Here is a 19,457-nt window from a genome sequence, read left to right as displayed (position 1 = left end):
AGAAGAGGGGATGCGCCCTATCTCAGGTCACACGGCTCTCAGCAGGCACAGCAGCCTGGTTATGTTGTAAACCAATATTCCAGACTATGGGTCTCCAGCCACTTACTTCACTGTGGGAAAATGACAACAGCTTTTCCTGAGTCTTTCACAGGGCAAGGGGTCACCTAGAGCCGCAGGGAGTGTCTGTGCATTTGGGGATCTGGGTGTCCTAACGTACAGGAGTGTCTCAGTTGGATTGCTAACAGGTGTTGGGCCTTCCTCCTGGCTGATGGCATGCACTACAGCATGTTCTTGGCAGTGCCTCTGGGGTGGAGGGGTCTGATCTTGGCCACTTGACTGGGGCCTCAGACAAACCTGGATCCATCAGTAGGATGTGCATCTAGGGGCAGAATCAAGTTGTTAATCTGCCTGGGGCAAAAACAAGACAAAGTTTGGAGGTATAGGCAAGGTCATATAGGTTCAATTCCCAGTACTTTACAAAACAAGACACACACACACACCCCTGCAAGGCATAGCCAGGGAGTCAAGGGACTGACTGACTGATTTAGTGTCAAAAGACAGCACACACCAAGTGCCAATGATCTTAGTGAAGGGAGGCAGGCACCCCTAAGGGGGCCAAGTTAGGCCCGTGTCCATACCCTTGGAGGGACCTGGGAGATTTGGAGAGCCATAAGCATCTGGGACATTATAAGTCTGCCCAAAGACCTACGAGGACCAAACAAGAAACTGAGGCTCAGACCGGGGGAAGACTTGTGTAAGCCAGCGTGAGCAGAGCAGTTGAGAGACAGGGTTTGAACAGCACCTACTACCTGGCCTTTTGGAGACAGGGCTGGGCTCTCTCTTTCTCTGCAAAGGACTCTGGTTATGCCCTGGTCCTGACTCTACCCACAGGTCCAGGAGAAGCAAGCCCCAGGACTCAGACTGTCTTTGTTTCCACACAGAGATGGGCAAGCAACCACAGGAGCATGGCCCCTTGCACAGCTGAGCTGGGCAAAGATTCCCTGACCTAGGCTGCTCACTGCTGGGGCGTGCAGTAGACGTCTTCTGTGACCTCCCTTGGTGACGACTCTGCTCTTGTGTAGAGCTGGGCACAGTATCGAACCCAGCATGCAGGAGGCAGAGGCAGACAGACCTCTGTGAAATGAAAGCTAGCCATATTATATATGTGTGTGTGTGTGTGTGTGTGTGTGTGTGTGTGTGTGTGTGTATTTGTTCCAGACCAAGCCAGGACATATAGAGAGCTCATCTAAAAGAAAGAAAGAAAGAAAGAAAGAAAGAAAGAAAGAAAGAAAGAGAAAGAAAGAAAGAAAATCATACTTCATATACACACATATGTACATATATGTGTGTACATATATGTACATATATGTGTGTACATATATGTACATATATGTGTGTACATATATGTACATATATGTTCATATACACACATGTTCATATACACACACATGCACACGTGTACACAAACATGATATGCATGCATACAGGCATCTCACGTGTACACAGACATACATGCATACACATGCCCACCACACAAACACATACATTGTTCATTCAAATATGGCGTACATAAGCAAATACTGCCCATGCTCACAAACACATCGTGTACACACAGATTCAGCACATACATGTTTACAGCGCCGTGCATGCATACAACATTATCCATGCACACAAATAGTCTATCATGTCAGCACAGGCAAACTCCTCGCACCTGCTATGCCGCGTGGAATGTGCCTGAGTCCCACCCAGGCCCTCTGCTCTCAGCCAGTCCTTACCTTAGGGAATGGGAAATTGAGGCCTATGCCAAAATGCTGTCTACACTTGTGCTTAGACCCCAACACTGAGATGAGGGGATTGTGGGTCTGGGGTTACTCTGCCAGAGTGCTCTGGGCCTTAGTGTCTCCCTGTAAAACAGGTATAAGGGTCACTGCACTTAGGGGACGCGGGAGCACCTGAGCCTCGGGTTTCTCCTCCGTAACATGGGCGACCTAGCCAGCCCAACACGGAGTGATGAAAGCTTTAGTCAGGGCAGGATGTATGGGGTGAGATGCCTGGGACAATGGCACAGCTCGCGCAGGAAGCCTGTGTTAGGTCGATGGGAAGATCCTGTGTGTTTCGGGAACCCAGTTCCGCAAAGATGTCAAAGATGTGCGTCCAGAGGCGATCGCTCTGGAGTGGTGGGTTCAGGTCCTGGCAGCGTTGCGGGGACGAGGGGGCGGGTGCGGCCAGGGCCTCAGTTTCCCAGTCTGCGGCTCAGGTGGGCACCTGGAGGGCGTCCTGGCGGGGGCGCGGACGGCTTCCGGGTTGGCGGGGGGCGGGGGGCGAGGGGCGGGCGAAGCCGAGCGCCCCCGCCCTGCTCCGCCCGGAACCGGCTCTGCGCGCCCGCGGCTGCGGTGGGGACGACAGCATGGGCGGCCCGCGGGCCTGGACGCTGCTCTGCCTCGGGCTCCTGCTCCCGGGAGGCGGCGCCGCGTGGAGCGTCCCGGGCGCCCGGTTCTCGGGTCGCAGGTAAGTCTCCCCTAGCTCTGTGCAATCCCAGCACTGGGGTGAGGGAAGCAGACCCCAGCTCCGTGCAACCCCGAGACTGGGACAGGGACCCGACCCCAGCTCCGTACAATCCCGCGACTGGGGCAGAGACCCGATCGCAGCTCTGTGCAACTTCAGGGTCTGGGACAGAGACCCGACCCCAGCTCCATGCAACCCTAGGACTGGGACAGAGACCCGACCCCAGCTCCTTGCAATCCCGGGACATCGGAGGCAGTCCGAGACTGTTGCAGGGGCTCCATCGCTCATCTCTATACCATAAGCAGTGGGAGCAGGGGTTTGGCACGCTGTGCTCAGGATAGCCGGCTCACCTACTTCTGTGTGAAAGAACAGACGGCCTCCCCTACTGAGATCCCGGAGGCCCCAGAAGGTGGACCCATGGCAATGCAACAGAGCTTCCCAGGACTTCTGTGGGTCTCGCCCAAGCCCCCCTTCCCTTCATGTACATGTAAAATGCCAGGATCACCCCTTAGCCAGCCCTTCAGGAATCCCCTCTCTTTTCCCCTGCTACTGTCTTTTTCTTCTTTCTTTCTTTCTTTTTTTTTTTCTTTTTTCTTTTTTTATGTCCCAGCTATTTATTTCACTCGGAGGAAGGACTGGGGTGGAGACTGCACAGTGGGTCAGTGTCAGAGGCCCCCTGGGACCTGGCATTTGGTTGGACCTCCCAAAAGCCTATGACTCTCTGCCGGCCTTTGTGGAGTGTTTCCCAGGATCGGGTCCTGTGGGGCTTTTTCTAGACAGTGCCTTCAAGACTGGAGGATGTAGGGAAACTTGTCCCCACTCAATAGAGGGGCAAACTGAGACTAATGTGCTCGTGGTGGGTATTCATGGAAGAGCTGGGATTCAGCTCTCCCTTTCTGGACTCGATGGCAGAGTTTGAACCTGCCCTGGCCCCTGCTCTGCCTGTAGCCCCTGCCCCTGTCTCCAGGACAGACAATGTGGACTAACCAGGCCTCTTAGGCCTTTCAGCCCATTCAAAGGCCCGTGAGGGCCCCACCCCCCTGTGGCCTCACTTCTTTCTTTTTAGAAGTTTCCCTTTCTTGTGGTCAGAGGCCAGCAACCCCCCCTGGGAGCTAGCAAAAGCAGGTGACCGGGTAGAGCAGGCTCAGGGGTAGAAGTGGCTGAGGCAGCAGAGGTCAGGCAGTTAGCTGTCTGAGATGGGAACAGCCGAGTGGCAGATGTGGCAGATGCCACAGCACCCCTACAGTGTGCCAACCACAGCTGGTGTGGGCTGGCACTTTTCCTGCATCCATTGCTTCTAGAACCTTCCCAGCTGCTATCTAGGCTTGCTTCTCTCTGCTGTCTGTTTTATAGAGAAAGAAACAAAGTCTGAGAGTGGGGAATTATCTGTCCCACTTCATAGAGTAAGCCCCACATAAGAGGGGTGAGGATCTAGGGCTTCCTGGGGTCAGACTTGGGGTGATGGGTGAGACACTTCCCTCCAGCTGGCCCAAGGCCACCACTTCCGAGTTGTACTCCGTGTCCCCGGCTTCCTGTGTGGGGACTCTGCCTGTGGGCAGGTGTCTGGGTTTCACCCAGTCTGTCCCTCTGTATAGTCTTGTCACAAAGCTCTTGCAGCAGCCCCCTCATACCCATTTTACAGACACCGAGACTGATGGCCGTGAACCTCAGTTTCCCCTTTTGCTTATCCTGTGTCTGAAGGTTTGTTCTGAGAGCACAGGCCACGCACATTGGGGCCCCACTGGTTACCATCTTGAAGTAGGGTAGGGACCTAAAACCAGAGTTACCTGTGGACGTTAGCTGCCGGGACCTCCCCTCGTGGCCCTGTCTCAGTATCTTGGAGACAGTATGAGGATGTTGCGCCTTGTCAACCCTTCCTCCACTCCCAGCCAGGCGCCCCGGGCACCCCTTGGCAGCTGAGGGACTGAAGGCAGAAAAGAGGCTTTGTGCTGAGGAGGGGGAGGCCCGGGAAGGCATCCAAAGGGCCACCCCCAACCCCAGGAATGTGGTGAGACTGAGCCCCTACAACTAGGATGCCCAGGGGCTCTGCAGAGCCACCTTGGAACACTTGGCTGCTGCCAGTCCGCATCCCATAGTAGGATGACTTCCTGGCCCTGTGACATCCCTCCTCGCCTCAGCCCTACTTCTCTGACTGGTTCCAGCATTCACATATCCCAGTTCTACGCCCACATGGCTAACCCAGGTAGGTGCCTCCTCTCAGACCCTCAGTTTCCTGATATGTAAAGCTCACGGAACCTTGTGAAGATATGACTTTAGTGTCCTGGGCCCCAAGGGAAGACCCTGGCCCCCTCCAGCTGGGCTGTCGTCTGCCATAGCTGACTGTGGCACCCCAGGGCATGACGGATGGACAGTAGGGGAAGGCTTGCTGAGAGCACTGTGCGTGGAAGCCATTCTGCTCTCTCCATTTGCAGATGGGCATAGCAAGGTCCAGGGAAACTGTCCCGGGACCGGAGGCGCATCCTGGTGTGGTTCAGGATGTGGCTCGGGTTCTGGCTCTTGTCACCCCACCCCCACCTCAGCCTCAGTTCTTTGCTCTTCTTTTCATAACGGCCCTTGGCCCCTGGCCCGCTTGGCTGCCTTCTGCAATTAGCTCCTATCTCTGTTCCGGATCGCAGCCCTGGGCCCTGTGAAGACAAAGTCCCCTGGGCCCCTCGCTGCGGGAAGTGGAGGGCAGTGTGTAGGTCCACTAGAGAGGGTGGCTGGTGCCAGGCTGAGCTGGTCTGGCCTGTTTCTTCCCCCTTTGGTGGCCTCTGGAGGCTCTGGGGGTGCTGAGTGGGTCAAGGTGTGTGTGTGTGGTGGGGGGGGGACAGGAAGGGTTGTATTGTCTCCTTCCAGCCCTGCCCAGGCCCTACCTCCCAGCTCAGCCTTGCCTGGCTCTCAGGCACCTTATCACTGACCACACCCCAGGGAAGGAAGTCCTCAGGATGGTGGGCTGTCTCTCTGAAAGCCCTGGGTCTTCACTCTTCTGCCCAGTCTACTGTGTTCAGTCACACAGTCAATTAATAAACACCTCTGAGCAGGCCTGGGTTGACTTCTGTACGGACCCGGTCCCTGCTTAGGCTCTCTTCCCCTCACTTGTGGGAGAGAATATGGCTCAGAGCTGCTGTGCCTGTGTGGACCTTGAGGTTAAGACCCAAAGGATGCATAGAAGTTGCCAGAGTGAGGGGGTGGAGCTCTGTAAATAGATTCTAAAGATCAAAGTGGGAGAAGGGGCAGCTTGGCCACAAGAACGCTCAAGAGGTGTGAGCAGAGTGAAGGACTGAAGCAGCGGGACTTGGGGACAATGCGGAGCCAGGGTGGACTGAATTCCATGGCCAGCGTGACCACACATGATGAATGCTTTGCAAAAAAAGCTGTTTGCACGGACCATTGAGATGGCTCAGCAGGTAAAGGTGCTTGCTACCAATCCTGATGACCTGAGTTCAATTCCCAGGACCCACCTTAGAAGGAACAAACTGACTTCCACAACTTGGCTTCTGACTTCATACACATTTAGGCCTGTGCACATGTGTGCGCACACACATGCATGTAACATGCACACACACAGATACATATACACACATGCATACAAATATATATATATATACATAGCAAACACACAAATGCACATGCAAATACATATACATATATGCACACACATGTGCACATACATAAATGTAAAAAAAAAAAAAAACAAGAAAACTCTCCTGATATTCCTGAAATATCAGCAAGAGGGGGCCTTACGCTTATGCTGTGGCCTGTGAGCTTGACCACCAGGTGCTAACCTTGAACTCCACCAGGTCTAAGTGTCCCTTCCTCTATAAAATGTCTGGCCAGCTACTGGCTCCAAATGTCCTTCCTAGGGGTTAGAGTTCACCATGTAGCAAATACCAAAGAACAGCCTTTAATTAAGACCTTTAATTAAGGAAGGGGAAAATGTCTCCCTCCCTCTAGGGAAAAGGACACACTGTCCCTCGCCTGGTCCACAGCCGGGGGAGGGGATGTTCACATGCATGCGACGCATGGATGAATGTGCACAGACTCTAATGCATGCGAGCCCTGCTGCACCTGCCTCTGCCAGTTTGTGTATGAGCACACGTGTGTGCCTGGCGAGATTATACGGCACTGTGCGCTTGTGTGGAAACATGCACAGGACATGACCTCTGTCTATCCACAGTGTGTGTGTGTGTGTGTGTGTGTGTGTGTGTGTGTGTGTGTGCTCGAGAGCGTGTGAGATACGTTTGCATGGTGGGCAGGCTTTTCTGCAGGAACATGTTGTCTTGTGTGGGCTTTGATCTTTGTATACAAGTCTGTGTGCTTTGTGGGTCTGTGCATGTCCTTGCCCACACATTTCCAAGCCTTTGTAGGTACACATGCCCTCGAAAGTGCTTCCACCTGTGCGTGCCCACAGACGCCCCCAAGCTGTATGTGTGAGCTTGCACAGACGATGCTCATCTGGGCCCCAAGGGTGCCTGAGCCTCAAGCTTCTGAGCGATACCCAGGTGATCCTCTCTCCCTTCCTTCACTCAGGAGTCCTGGACCAGCCTGAGTTGGGAGTCCCTGGAGCCCTGAACTGGATGTTAAGTTTTACACACTTGCTTATGCTCCTACCTGCTGGGTACAACCCAGCAGCCTGCAGGCCGGCTCCGGGGATATGAGTCTCTACATGGTGGGGACTTGGTGTTTTTGTTTTGTTTTGTTTTGTTTTTAAAGTTTCTAAAATTATTGTTTGGGTTTGGGTATTCACACCCTTAATTCTGGCGCACTGGAGGAGGAGGCAGGTTGATCTCTGCAAGTTTGAGGTCAGCCTATTCTACATATTGAGTCCCAGGGCAGCTAAGACCAGACCACATAAAGAGACCTTGTCTCAAAAAAACAACTCTCTCTATATATCTATATATCTATATACCTATATATCTACATATCTACATTGATATATAGATGTAGATGTAGATATAGATATATAGATACCTTGTGTGTGTGTTGGTGTGCTGGGGTGTGTGTGTGTGTGTGTGGGTGTTGGTGTGTTGGTGTGTGTGTGTCGGTGTGTCAGTGTGTTGGTGTGGGTGTGGGTGTGGGTGTTGGTGTGTTGGTGTGTGGGTGTGCTGGTATGTTGGTGTGTGTGTGTCGGTGTGTCAGTGTGTGTGGGTGGGTGTTGGTGTGTGGGTGTGTGGGTGTGCTGGTGTGTGTGTGTGTGTGTGTGTGTTGGTGTGTGGGTGTGTGGGTGTGCTGGTGTGTGTGTGTGTGTGTGTGTGTGTGTGTGTTGGTGTGTGGGTGTGTGGGTGTGCTGGTGTGTGTGTGTGTGTGTGTGTGTTGGTGTGTGGGTGTGCTGGTGTGTGTGTGTGTGTGTGTGTTGGTGTGTGGGTGTGTGGGTGTGCTGGTATGTTGGTGTGTGTGTCTCGGTGTGTCAGTGTGTGTGGGTGGGTGTTGGTGTGTTGGTGTGTGGGTGTGCTGGTGTGTGTGTGTGTGTGTTGGTGTGTGTTGGTGTGTGGGTGTGCTGGTGGTACGGGTCACACTAGTGTGGAGGTAACTCTGGGAAGCTGGTTTTCTTTCGACCCTTATGCGGGTTCCAGGGATTCAACTTTGATCCTCAGGCATTTACAGCTCAGCCATTTGCCATTCTTTTTTATTTTTCTGAGGTGGGAGTGAGACTCCTGGGCTAGGCCAAGAGACTCAGCCTTCAGAGTGCAGACACAGCTAGTGGCATGAGCGTGGCTAGGGACTGCCGTGGATGGAGCCATGGTCCTCCTTTGCGCCCTCAGGACCTGCTGTGCTTATCCACCCATCCCCTAGTCCCCTTACCTTGCAGAATTAGGCAGCTGGTTTGTGCCTTTCCCGTGTCCCCCTCTGTGGATGTGAGAAAGGTCAGGCCCTGCCTCGCTGATCCTGATGTCCCCTCTCTGGGACAGCACAGATGACCGACCCGTCTGGATGCCAGATTGCACACACTGGGCACTTACTACATGCTAGGGATATTTAAATGGTTTTCTACTAAGCCAGAAAGATGTCCCTCCATTTTAGAGAGGAAACTGAGGCCCCAGGAAGAGAAGACAGCATGTCATCAGGTTGAGGCACAGAGCCCGAGTTGAGCCCAGGCTTGGCCTTTGGCTCCATCTCCTCCCTGAGTTGGTTGAGACATGGTCCGTGGTTCTGTGAAGGTCCCACCCTGGGAACCTGCTGACCTTGAGCTCAAGGCCACAAAGAGCCTCCGCTGGGGAAGACAGCCCAGGCTGGGAAAGGCCACCTGACACCATCTCCTCCTTCCTGTGCCCCAGCAAATTACCCTGGGCTCCTGACCTCAGGCTGGGCTGAGGGCTGCTGAACACCTGGAATGTCCCTGTCTCCCACCCTGCACCAGTCCAGCAACCCCTACCCCCACCCAGCTGCCCTACCTCTACCACCCCAGGAGAGCCAGCCTCAGTGTGTAAGGAAGTTCCCCTCATCTCTCTGGCCTTGATAGAACCAGCCAAGCGGAGAAAATGTCCAGGGGGAGGGAAGCTGATGGAAAGGGCAGCAGGGCTTGGCAGGAGCACTTCCTGACCCAGGGAAAGGTGAGGATTGTCCTAGTGCTGAGAGCAGCTATAAGGTCACGACAGAAGGCTAGGCCTCCATGGGCTAACCTGAGAACCAGCTGACACACACAGCCAGAAGCTTCCAGAAAGGACGAGAGCTTGTGAAATGGTGCATGCCTGTGGTCCCAGAGTTAGGAAGCAGAGGCAGGAGGATCATTGGGACCAGCCTGGAATACTTAAAGAGATTCTGTCCTTGTTTTTTGTTTTTTGGGTTTTTTGTATTGTTTTGTTTTTTGTTTTTTGTTTGTTTTTTGTTTTTTGTTTTTTGTTTTTCGAGACAAGGGTTTCTCTGTATAGCCCTGGCTGTCCTGGAACTCACTCTGTAGACCAGGCTGGCCTCGAACTCAGAAACCCTCCTGCCTCTGCCTCCCAAGTGCTGGGATTAAAGGCATGTGCCACCACTGCCAGGCAAGATTCTGTCTTAAATAAACAATCACCAAAATAAAGTAGAGACAAGCAAGCGCTCCGCTTCCGCGCATGTGTAGATAGGTGTGCATAGCCATAGGATAAACGATCCTTGTCAAACTGTCACCTCTGGGGCAGAGAGAACATTGTCCTTCTCAGACACCCACAACAGCCTGCCTTGGGACACTTGCTGCACCAGAGCTGTACCTGGCCTTCTGCTGTTCCTTTATTTACGTTCTTGCACCCTGACGTAAGGGCCACTTCACACATGGGGAAGACTGAGGGAGGCTACAGTGGTCTCTGTGGGTAGCTGCCCGTCCAGCTCCAGCGGACCCCACAGCTTGCCTCTTAATCCCTGACTGAAAATGTTTCTCCTAAGAAAGAAGCGAAGGTTCTGTAACTTTGAAATGGTATGCTTCAGCTGGTTCAACTGGCGGAGCCGTAGCTCAAGGTTGGCGAGCAGGCATAGAGGAGGCAGAGCCCCAGTGACTAGATCCTGCCCCACCCACCCTGCTCCTTCAGCTTGCTCTCTAAGGCCTCCTGGGAGCATGAAGTTAGGACCATTGAGTTCACCCACGAGCTGCAGGCTCTGTAAAACCTTCACCTAAAAGACACAGAGAGCCCAGTGGTATCTCTGCCTGGAGACTGGGGGCGCGGGAGAACACATGGTCCCTTCCACCCCATCCTCTTGGTGTCCTGGACCTGCCCCTTGAGCTTCCCTTCTGTGGGTTTGTCTCAGGAACTGGTGCTCCTACGTGGTGACCCGGACTGTCTCCTGCCACGTGCAAAATGGTACCTACCTCCAGCGAGTGCTACAGAACTGCCCGTGGCCCATGGGCTGCCCTGGGAACAGGTGAGCAGAATTGTGGTGGGGATGGAACACTGGCTCTGCAGGTTGGGGCCCAACACGGGCGAAGGCCTGAGTGATTGCATAGGGTGCCCGAGAAGGCTGGGGGCCTCGGATGGGTGGGACAAAGGCAGCATTGTGTAAGGAGGAAACTTCAGAGCTCTGAGCAGCACAGTTAGGGCAGGCTAGCCCAGCCAGCAGCGGAAATCCAGACCCTCATGGTCATGGTGGTTAGTAAAGACCGAAACCCAAGAATCGATGTGGAAGAGGATCTGGAAAGCTGGCTTTGTCTCAGGGGTGGCACCTTTCTTGCGGCGGGAACAGTAGTGGCAGACCCTGTCTGAGCCAGGATACCTGGCCTTTCTTTCAGCTACAGAACCGTGGTGAGACCCTTGTACAAAGTGACGTACAAGACAGTGACGGCCCGAGAATGGAGGTGCTGCCCTGGACATTCAGGGGTGACCTGTGAGGAAGGTAGGACCTGGGACCTGGGCCTGGGACAGATTGTGAAGTGCTTCCCATGCCATCGGGCCCCTTAGTGACCGCTGCCTCTTCAGGACCCAGGAGATTCTCATATCTGTTGTGCCACCTCCTTTGAAGTCCTGCCATCCCGAGCTGGGTTGTTTGTTTGTTTGTTTGTTTCTAACTTGTGTTAGCCAGCTTTCCATCACTGTGACAGAATACGTCTGGCAATGCATTTACAGAGCAAAAGGGTTTATTCTGGTTCACATTTTGGTCTTTGGGCTTCAGGCCTGAGGAGGAGGCACATCATGGCAGGAGCGCATCACATGACTAATGTAGAAAAACAGTTTCTTGTAGCCCAGGTTAGTCTTGTACTTTCTGTGTAGCCAAGGATAACCTCAAACTTCTGTTCCTCTTTTCTCTATCTGTCAGCGCTGGGGTTATAGGTGTGTGCTACCATGCTAGGTGCTTTATGCACATTGGGCAAACATTCTAGCAACTCAGCTACATCCCCAGCCCATCGGCCCCACCTCTTAAAGGGACCGCCAACAGTGCCGCCCTGAGGGCCAGAGCACTTCAGCCTGTGGGATGTTGAGCACTCAGGCTCTGCACTGGAGAAATCCATCCAGATGCTCCCAGAGGATAGCAAAGCCCACGGCATCTGCAGGCCAAGAGCTATCTGAGCCTGGTAGGAAGGGGGGTCAGTATTATCTTGAGTCTTTGGGATACATTCATCCATGTTCCATCCTGGGGTCCCCTTTCACACATTCCCCATCTGCATGTTATTTTGGGGGTGGCTCAGCACCGGAGCCTGCAGCTCTCTCTGGGCCTTCCTGTCTCTTGTGCTGCTGGGCTCTGGGCTGCTTCACTGCCTGGTTGAGCCCATGGCAGCAGGGGTGAAAGGGTCGTGTGCTTCACACCCAGGGGTGGCCCTACTGGGAATAAAGTGGCCCGGAATCAGCCTGAGAGCCTGGCTTTAGAGAAGGCCCCACAGCACACAGATATGTCCCGATTCCATAAACAGGAACACATAAGCGGGGCTCTGCATCAGGGGAGCAAGGAGCTGAGTGAAGCCCCACCTCCTGCCAACTCACGATGGAGAAACTGAGGGCAGAGAGGCGGAGTTAAAGGCCCATAGTCCATTTCGAATGGGGTAGGGCTCATCAATAGAGTACTTGCCTAGTGCATACAAAGCTCTGTGTTCCATCGCTAACATGGAGCTGAAGATAGGGATAACACTGGGCCCAAACTGACGGAAAAACAAGATAGGAGAGGGTTGCACAGTTCTGAGACAGGGGTCTCCAGTAGAGCTGGAGAGGAACAGAGCGGCCATGCCCTAGATCAAACACCCTGCAGGGGAACCACACAGTCAATGTGGGAGGCTAGAAGCCTGAACCAGTGTCCTCCCCACCAATAGAAGAGAAGGTAGAAGGTGTCCCAAGGGTAGAAAGGAAAGCTGGCTGCTAGGGGCAGCTTCCAGGGAGACCACAGGGGTACTGTGGGCAAATCCCAGGGTGTGGGAGCTCAGGTGAGGCCTTATCAGGCAGTAGCTACTGTATACCTGGGGCCTTGGCGAGCAGGTGAGGGAGGCCAGAGGACATGTGTGGGCAGCTGCAGGAGGCTGTGTGCCAGCCACTCTCAGGGTCTACCACTCCCTCTGTGGGGCCTTCAGGTCTCAGCCTGAGGACACGGTACCCAGAGCTTGGGAGCCAGGCCAGCTTCACCATCCACCAGCTGTGAACCCTTAGCTCAGAACTCCTCAAGCATTACACAAGAGCCCTGGCCTGCAGGACAGCCATCTAAACAGTGTGCCTATCTACAGTGTACATGTGTGTATCTGTGTCTGTGTGTCTCTGTGTGTAGTGGGTAGCAGGGCAGGGCATGGTGGTGCACACCTTTAATACCAGCATTTAAGAGACAGAGGCAGGCAGATTTTTGTGGGTTCAAGGCCAGCTTGGTCTACATAATGAGTTCCAGGACAGCCAGAGCTATACAGTGAAACCCTATCTCAAAACCAAACCAAACCAGGGTGTGTGTGAGTATTTAGTAAAGGGCGCCAGGCTGTCAGGTGTCAGTCTGGGCTCTCCATCTGAAGCTCAGGGCCCTCACCTGTGAGGTTGTTGAGTCTGAGAATGGAGTCCACTTCCCCGGACTTGAAATTAGGTTGTGTGCCAGGCTGCATGGTGGTAGATGAGACAGGGGGGCTGTTCCCACCTACAAGGCTGGAGCTAAGGAGTGTAGGTGTCCAGCCCAAATATTCTGGGAAACTGTTCTTGGAGTAGGGGTTTGGGAGGCATGGGGACATTTCCAGCCCAGCCTGGCCTCTGCCCTTCCTCCCACAGCTGGATTTAGGCCACCCTCTCCCAGCTGCTTCCCCTGATGTCGGCTGTTCCATGGCCGTCCCATGACTGTGACGTGACCCTGGGCTCCAGAGCTGCATCACCACTAGCAGCAGGGACTGGAGCAGCCACAGAGGAAGGCAAACACTGCCATTCCAGATTCACAAAAAGAAAGTGGACAGTTGTGCCTGGCATCTTTTACATACTCCAGATAAGTCTCGCCTGTGCTGGGTGAGGATTCCACGATGGACCTGGTCCCTCAGCCAGACGCTCGCCCAGCCAGTGACTGTACTGCTGGTGGGCTGGGCTGCTTTCTGTATATTAGGAATGGGGACAGGGAGTGGGGACAGTCTCAGTCACAGTTTATGACTACCAGTGAAGGTCCCTTATTACAGATGAGACTGTGAGGCTCAGAGAGGGGAAGAGACCAGCCTGGGCATAAGAGAGCTAGAGTTGAGACTCACCTATCCTTTGGTCCTTCCAGGCTTTGAGAGGAAGCGGTATGGCTAAAAATGACTTGGCCAGGCATACCTGGCCACCTACTTGTGGAAACAATGTATGAGAAAGATCCAAGGTCAAAACATGCTACACAGGCAGGGCAGGCAGAGAGTTGGCCCAGTGCCAGGGCCCTGGCTGGAAGGGAGGAAGAGCGTATCAGTCACATCCCTTGGAGCAGCGCCTGAATCCGTGCGGGTGGAGCTGCTGTAATCTGCCCCATACACCTCCTCACCACATCACTTGCCAAAGGGCTGCCTGCAGTCCTGCTGTGCACCAGTCCCATAGACCAGATGATAAAGTTTAGGCCCTCGGACGCTGTGGGCATGTAAGTAGTGTAGGCAGGCTCTCTCCAGTGGCATCCTGCCCCAGTCCTTCCTACAACGACAGTGATAAGGGGACAGAGAAGCCGCCACTGTCCTCTGTGTCATCACAGTGAGGATCAGACAGGGGGAAGCCACTCAAAGTGGGTTAAACTGCCTCTGGAGTGGGGTTTGCGCTCTGTGGCAGGCAGCACAGCTGGAGACGTCCCAGGGAGCGCGCTCAGACAGGAGGGGTGCTGTGAGCACCTCCAGACGGAAAATTGGAGAAGCTGGGGCGCACCCTCCTCTGTTCATGGCTCCCTTGGAGATGTGGAGCCTCTGCTTCCCTTCATTGGTTCACTGTCTTCCACTATGTCTTTCTCTTCCCTTTCTGGGACCCTCACAACCTTTGTTCTCTGTGGCGGGGAACCGGAGATGGACATTCGCTTAGCTATCACAGCCCCAAAGCCTCGGAGCAGAAGTGAGGCAGATCATGGCCATGCCCTTCCAGGGCCCCTCAGCTTCCCTCTCCACTTTCCAGGGCTGGGCACATCCCACACATGGTCTTTCTTGTGCCAGCCAGGTGCCAGGTACAGAGCCAAACCTGTGCTTTGCCTTATAGGCTGAGTCCTGAGGGCTAAATATTGAGCCATCCCACCTCTGGCCACCACACATCACTCCCATTCCATCTGGAAGACTCAACCGTCCCCTTCCCTTCCTGCTGCTCCCCCTGGGTACTGTCCTTCTACCTACCTAGAACGCCCAGCTTCATACCACACACATGTACCTGACACTCATACCAGCCTCCTGCCTGTGCTCTGGGGCCTTGACAGTGGCTGTCTCGTCCCCTTGGTGCTCCTAGAAGAGGCTGACTGAGCTGGCCCCACTCTGCCGGTGTTGGCTCCTTTAGCTCCAGTGCCCAGAATGGATCTGGCAGAAAGTGAGTGTGTAAAAACTAAAGGAAACTTGCCTGCCCTGAACAGGCCAGGTGCATAGCAAGCCTTCTCGGAGGCCCCCTGGTTAGACTGGAGGGGTCTTAGAGCTGAGAGCCCCAGCTCTGACCTAAGCCCTGGCTTAGGCCACCGGCTGGTCATGGACAAATATTTACATTTGCAAAGTAAATTCACACAGGAGACATGACCCAGCTAGAAAGGCTGTAGCCACGCGATCTGTGTGGTCACTGACCCAGGTGAGCCCGGACGGTCGGATGTGACCAAGGAAGCCCCCCCTGGCTCTGCTCTTTGGCCAGAAAGGTCACAGCGTTGAGGGAACCCAGAGACCCCCAAACTCCTTCCATACTCAGTCTCAGTTCGGGGCAGGCTCTAACCCAGGCTACCCGTCCTATTGTATAAACGGGGCAGAACCTTCCTCTCTGGGTCTCCGTTCTTCTGTGCCCTGGCATGTGGAAGGCCGCTTGCTACAGGAGTGGGGCACAGGGCTAGAAACTGCAGAGTGCACCACCAGCCTTAAAGGGGCCAGCACACTGAGCGATGAGCACTTCAGCAGGGCTTCGGCCCTGGCGGGAGACCTGGGCTGACTAGGAGGACTTCCAGAGGAGGTGACATAGGAGCCGTGGCTGTAGGAATTAGGGCCTGCGATGTACACACGCAGATGGTTGGGGACCTTGATGTAGTGGAGGTGCCCCAGAGTCATGTGATCCCTGGTTCATGGTCTCCTGGGATAGAATATGGTGTTAGAGGAGGATTTCAGGACAGGGAGGCCTCAACTATGAGCCTGCTTTAGGGTCTCTGGCCAAACACCAAGGGGAGGGATGGAATGTCTTAGCCATAGCAGGCCATCCCTACCCACAGCATCTGTACTAAGCTGTGTACACTAAAGGGCCCTCTTACAGCAGGGCACGGCTCCAGAAGTGTTCTTGACTGTTTATCTGAGCTTGGGAGGTTTGGCTGGTTTCTGTGAACTCTGAATGTAAGCTCAGGATCTTTGGTCCTCTCTGAGTTTTGTTGTTTCCTTAAACTTGCCTTTTCTTTCTTCTCTGCTTTGCTGCTAGGGATGGGACCCAGGGCCTTGCCTGTGCTGGGCCAGCCGTCCAACACTGAGCTGACCACTCCCCAGCCCTACACTTAATTTTTTTCCTTTTAGATTTACTTACTTTTACAAGTGTTTTGCTTGTGTATGTGTGTGTGTGTGTGTGTGTGTGTGTGTGTGTGTGCATCAGATCCTCTGGAACCGGAGTTACAGACAGTTGTGAGCCATCATGTGGGTGCTGGGAACCGAACCTAGGGCCACTGTAAGAACAAGTGCTCTTAAGCCAGGCAGTGATGGTGCATACCTTTAACCGCCCCCCTCCCCCGCACCCAGGGGGCAGGGCAGGCAGATCTCAGAGTTTCAGGCCAGCTTGGTCTACAGAGAGAGTTCTAGGACAGCCAGGGCTACACAGAGAAACCTTGTCTGGAGAGGTGGGGACAGGGAATAAGTGCTCTTAGCCACTGAGCCATCTCTCTAGCCCCTTTTATAATCTCTCTCTCTCTCTCTCTCTCTCTCTCTCTCTCTCTCTCTCTCTCTGTGTGTGTGTGTGTGTGTGTGTGTGTGTGTGTATGTGTGTGTGTGTGCATATGTTAATGCAGGTATCCAGCGGAGCTGCAGTTATAGGGGTTGTGAGCCAAACAATGTGGATGATGCTGGGGGCCACACTGGAGTCCTCTAAAAGAACAGTGGGCACTTTCAGCCACTGAGCCTTCTCAGACCAGGCTGGCCTCAAACTCCTGGTTTTCCTGCCTCACCCTCTGAATGCTGGACGTGCAGGTGTGCACCGCCGTATCCAACTAAACCTTCCTTTCTAATTGAAATTCACAATCATGTTAAGCTATTCTGTGGGTACTGCTGCTCCAGGTATGTGTATATATGTACACATGTGTGTACATGCATGTATGCAATGTGTATGTGCATATGTGAGTTTTCACATGTGTGTATAATGTATGTGTGTGTGTGTACATGGGTATGTGTGACACGTGTGTGGATATGTGTGTGTACACATGTGTGGGCAAGCACAGGTGTGTGCTTCTGGAGTCTGGAGCTTGATATTAGGTGTCTCCCTCGCTCTTCCTACTTTTCTTTTGAGACAGGGCCTCCCACCGGCCCTGGAGCTCGGCAATCAGCTAGGCTGGGCTGCCGTAAGCCTCAGGTCCCCCCTCCCATCTCCACGTCTCCAGCACAGGGATTATAGGCGTGTACACCACAGCCAGTTTTTACACTGGTGCTAAGGCTTGAACTATGCACACTGAGCACTTTGCTAGCTGAGCCCCACCCCCTCGGCCCTGTTGGCCATTTTTTCTAGTTCTTAATGGCTCTTGGCTAAATATCCCAAACCAAATTCTTTGGAAAATGACTTCCAGCCACAAGTCAATAACTCGGGGACACCCTGTGTGCCACAGGAGCATCTGTGTGCTGAACCTCAGGGCTGCTGTGTCTGTCACCTGCACGGTTTGGCCGGCTCGTGTTCTTCCAGGGAGTGAATGGCTTTCTGGCCTGTGTGTGAGTGTGCTCACAACTGAAGTTTTATCAAGGTGCCTGCAGGACTTTTCTTGGCAAGTACAAGATAGCCAAGGTCCTTGTCCTGGTGTGACAGGAGCTGAAGTCAAGGGACAGACAAGTGCCAGTCGTCTGGGAACTGCTATAATCAGTACATCTTCAATGGCACGCACACATAGAAAGTGCTGTGGGGAAAAAAGGAAAAAGAAGCTAGCTATGGTGGTACGCACTGCTAATCCTAACGCTAAGGAGGCTGAGGCAGGAGGATTAAAAGTCTGAGGCCAGCCTGGGCTACATAGGGAGAGCCTCCTCTAAAATTAAGAAATAAAGCTAGATGTGATGGTACACACCTGTAATCGTGACATTTGGGAGGTGGAGGCACTTCATTCCTCTGCCTCGGTTTCCCCAGGAGGAAAGCAGGAAGGATTCTATTCGCCCATCCATAGGGCTGTTCCTAGGACCAGGGGAGGGCACTGTGTCCCCGTCTGTTAGAACTATATAGTCCCCGTTCGCAGTGGCAAAAACAAAACAAGACATATGTGGGGGATGCTTGGGATGTGCAAAATCGGCGTGTGTGTGTGTGTGTGTGTGTGTGTGTGTGTGTGTGTATGTATGCATGTATGCGTGTATGCGTGGGTGCACTCACTGAACACAAGTTAGCTGCAGTAGCCACCTCTTGGTGGAGCTGTGCTGGACCATGGAACCCACTGGGCACAATTCCTGCTCCACAGTGGAATGTCCCCTCCATAGGCACCCTCCCCATCCTTGCCCCTGTCCAGGGCTGCAAACCCCCATTTCTATATCCTGTACCTGAGCAAGTTGCAGGCCTCTGGAACTCTTAGGTAAGTCGCCCAGCCTGAGCAAAAATCCATGAGCACACTGGGACCCGGAGCAAGGCCAGGCAGCCTCCCTGCTGGGGGCTGGCCAGAAAGACCCGTCTGGTTTGGATTGCCGGTGCCTCTCACTCCCTGCCTCAGCCCACAGCTCGTGTCCAAGCAGCCAGGCTGGTGCCTTATTTGGGTCTTGTCTCCCCCATGGATGGCACTTCATGGCCTTAAAAGGCAGGCATGGGGGGCTGAGGAGGGCAGTTACCACTGCTGGCTGGAGAGCTCCTCCAGTTGCGCCATCCACCCTTGGCTTGGCTAGCCGGCCCCTCCAGCTGTGTGGAAAACCAGGCCCGTGAAACCAGACCGAGCAGGCTGGGTGCGGAGCGGGTAGGCTTCTGGAACAGGCGGCCAGCCTCCCTCTGGCTTTCATTTAAAGATGTAAAGTCACTTTGGCCTTTTCTTAGCGAGTGGGGTATGAAGAGCAAGCATGGCAACTAGCCAAGGCCATTATTGAACACCTACTGTGTACCTGGGCCCTGTATATGCATGGTAGACCCTTTGCACACATCACCCTATCCTGGCCTTGACAAACAAGAACAGGCCTTGCTGTGCTGTTTTACCGATGGGATGATAGGTAGGTCCAGAGAAGACATCACACAGATCAGGAAATAGAAAGCTGGGAGCTGAGCTTGTCAGCTCCAAACTCTTAGCTCTGTCACTAGCTGGGGTCATTGGGGCAGCCTTCAGCTTTCTGTATGGCCCCACAGATGGTCACCCCATCAAGCAGGCTGCCTTGTCCCTGCCTCCTTGCTGTGTGACCTCCTAGTGCTTCTCCCAGTATTAAGGGGAGCAGAAAAGTCCATGCTGGGGTAACAGAGGCACGAAGGGCTGCCTAAGGAGGCAAGGCTCGCTCAGGTCAGCAGACTCTTAGCCCACTGTACCTCCATTGCAGGCTCCCCTGGCCTCCTGGAGCCCACGTGGACGGACAGCGGCATGCGGCGGATGGCAGTGAGGCCCACAGCCCTCTCAGGTGCGTCCTGCGGTGGCCTCTGGAGACCTCTGGGTTGGAGGAGAACTAGGGTAGACCCAGGGCAAGTAGTAATTGTCCCTGGAAGCCAGCTGGGTCCAGCAGTAAAGGGCCAAGGTAATGCTACTTTACCTCGTCCCCTGACAGACAGCCTGGAGGCGGAGAAAGCACCTAGAGGGGAGTC

General features: G+C 54.0%; 2 protein-coding genes across 20 annotated transcripts in view; one reads left to right on the top strand and one right to left on the bottom strand.

Annotated features, from left to right (window-relative positions):
* Window positions 1–2,307: 2,307 nt before the first annotated feature.
* Emid1 (EMI domain containing 1) overlaps window positions 2,308–19,457 on the top strand; it is a 46,058-nt gene continuing 28,908 nt past the window's right edge. For 6 of the 16 annotated variants that reach the window (NR_163830.1, NR_152138.2, NM_001371005.1 and 3 more), the window contains exons 1-4: window positions 2,400–2,508; window positions 10,222–10,335; window positions 10,700–10,803; window positions 19,199–19,276. Coding sequence is in view for 13 of the 16 variants with exons in the window: in NM_001371005.1 (NP_001357934.1) it covers window positions 2,408–2,508; window positions 10,222–10,335; window positions 10,700–10,803; window positions 19,199–19,276 (397 nt within the window). In the remaining 3 variants the exon portion in view is untranslated. Of the gene's footprint in view, window positions 2,509–3,072; window positions 4,709–10,221; window positions 10,336–10,699; window positions 10,804–18,545; window positions 18,634–19,198; window positions 19,277–19,457 lie in introns of those variants that run through there. The other 10 variants (XM_011243663.3, XM_017314256.2, NM_001371001.1 and 7 more) reach the window with 7 other exon arrangements.
* Window positions 16,874–18,772, bottom strand: Gm39572 (predicted gene, 39572). Of its 4 annotated transcripts, none has more exons than XR_003949633.1 (3): window positions 18,230–18,416; window positions 17,770–17,913; window positions 17,548–17,604 (listed from the first exon to the last, which is right to left on the bottom strand). XR_003949633.1 is itself a non-coding variant. In XM_030246457.1 (2 exons), the coding sequence occupies exons 1-2, from the start codon at window positions 18,674–18,676 to the stop codon at window positions 17,137–17,139; spliced, it is 915 nt and encodes a 304-aa protein (XP_030102317.1). In that variant the 5' UTR covers window positions 18,677–18,772; the 3' UTR covers window positions 16,874–17,136. The 4 variants fall into 4 exon arrangements, 1 of the variants encoding a protein (XP_030102317.1); XR_003949634.1 differs by having other exon boundaries at window positions 17,770–17,873; window positions 18,230–18,415; XM_030246457.1 differs by lacking the exon at window positions 17,770–17,913 and having other exon boundaries at window positions 16,874–17,604; window positions 18,230–18,772.

The sequence above is a fragment of the Mus musculus genome, chromosome 11 (genome assembly GCF_000001635.26).
Source record: "Mus musculus strain C57BL/6J chromosome 11, GRCm38.p6 C57BL/6J".
Classification (NCBI taxonomy): Eukaryota; Metazoa; Chordata; class Mammalia; order Rodentia; family Muridae; genus Mus; species Mus musculus.
Note: the sequence above shows the minus strand (reverse complement) of the source record. Positions and strands in the feature narration are given on the sequence as shown.

What these genes read in the sequence shown, in the direction of transcription:
- Gm39572 (XM_030246457.1), bottom strand. Translation starts at nt 18,676, where the DNA reads ATGAAAGCCAGAGGGAGGCTGGCCGCCTGTTCCAGAAGCCTACCCGCT. An exon ending in GAGGCCTGCAACTTGCTCAG is followed by an intron (nt 17,605 to 18,229) that starts GTACAGGATATA and finishes TTTTCCCCACAG; the next exon opens with CACTTTCTATGTGTGCGTGC.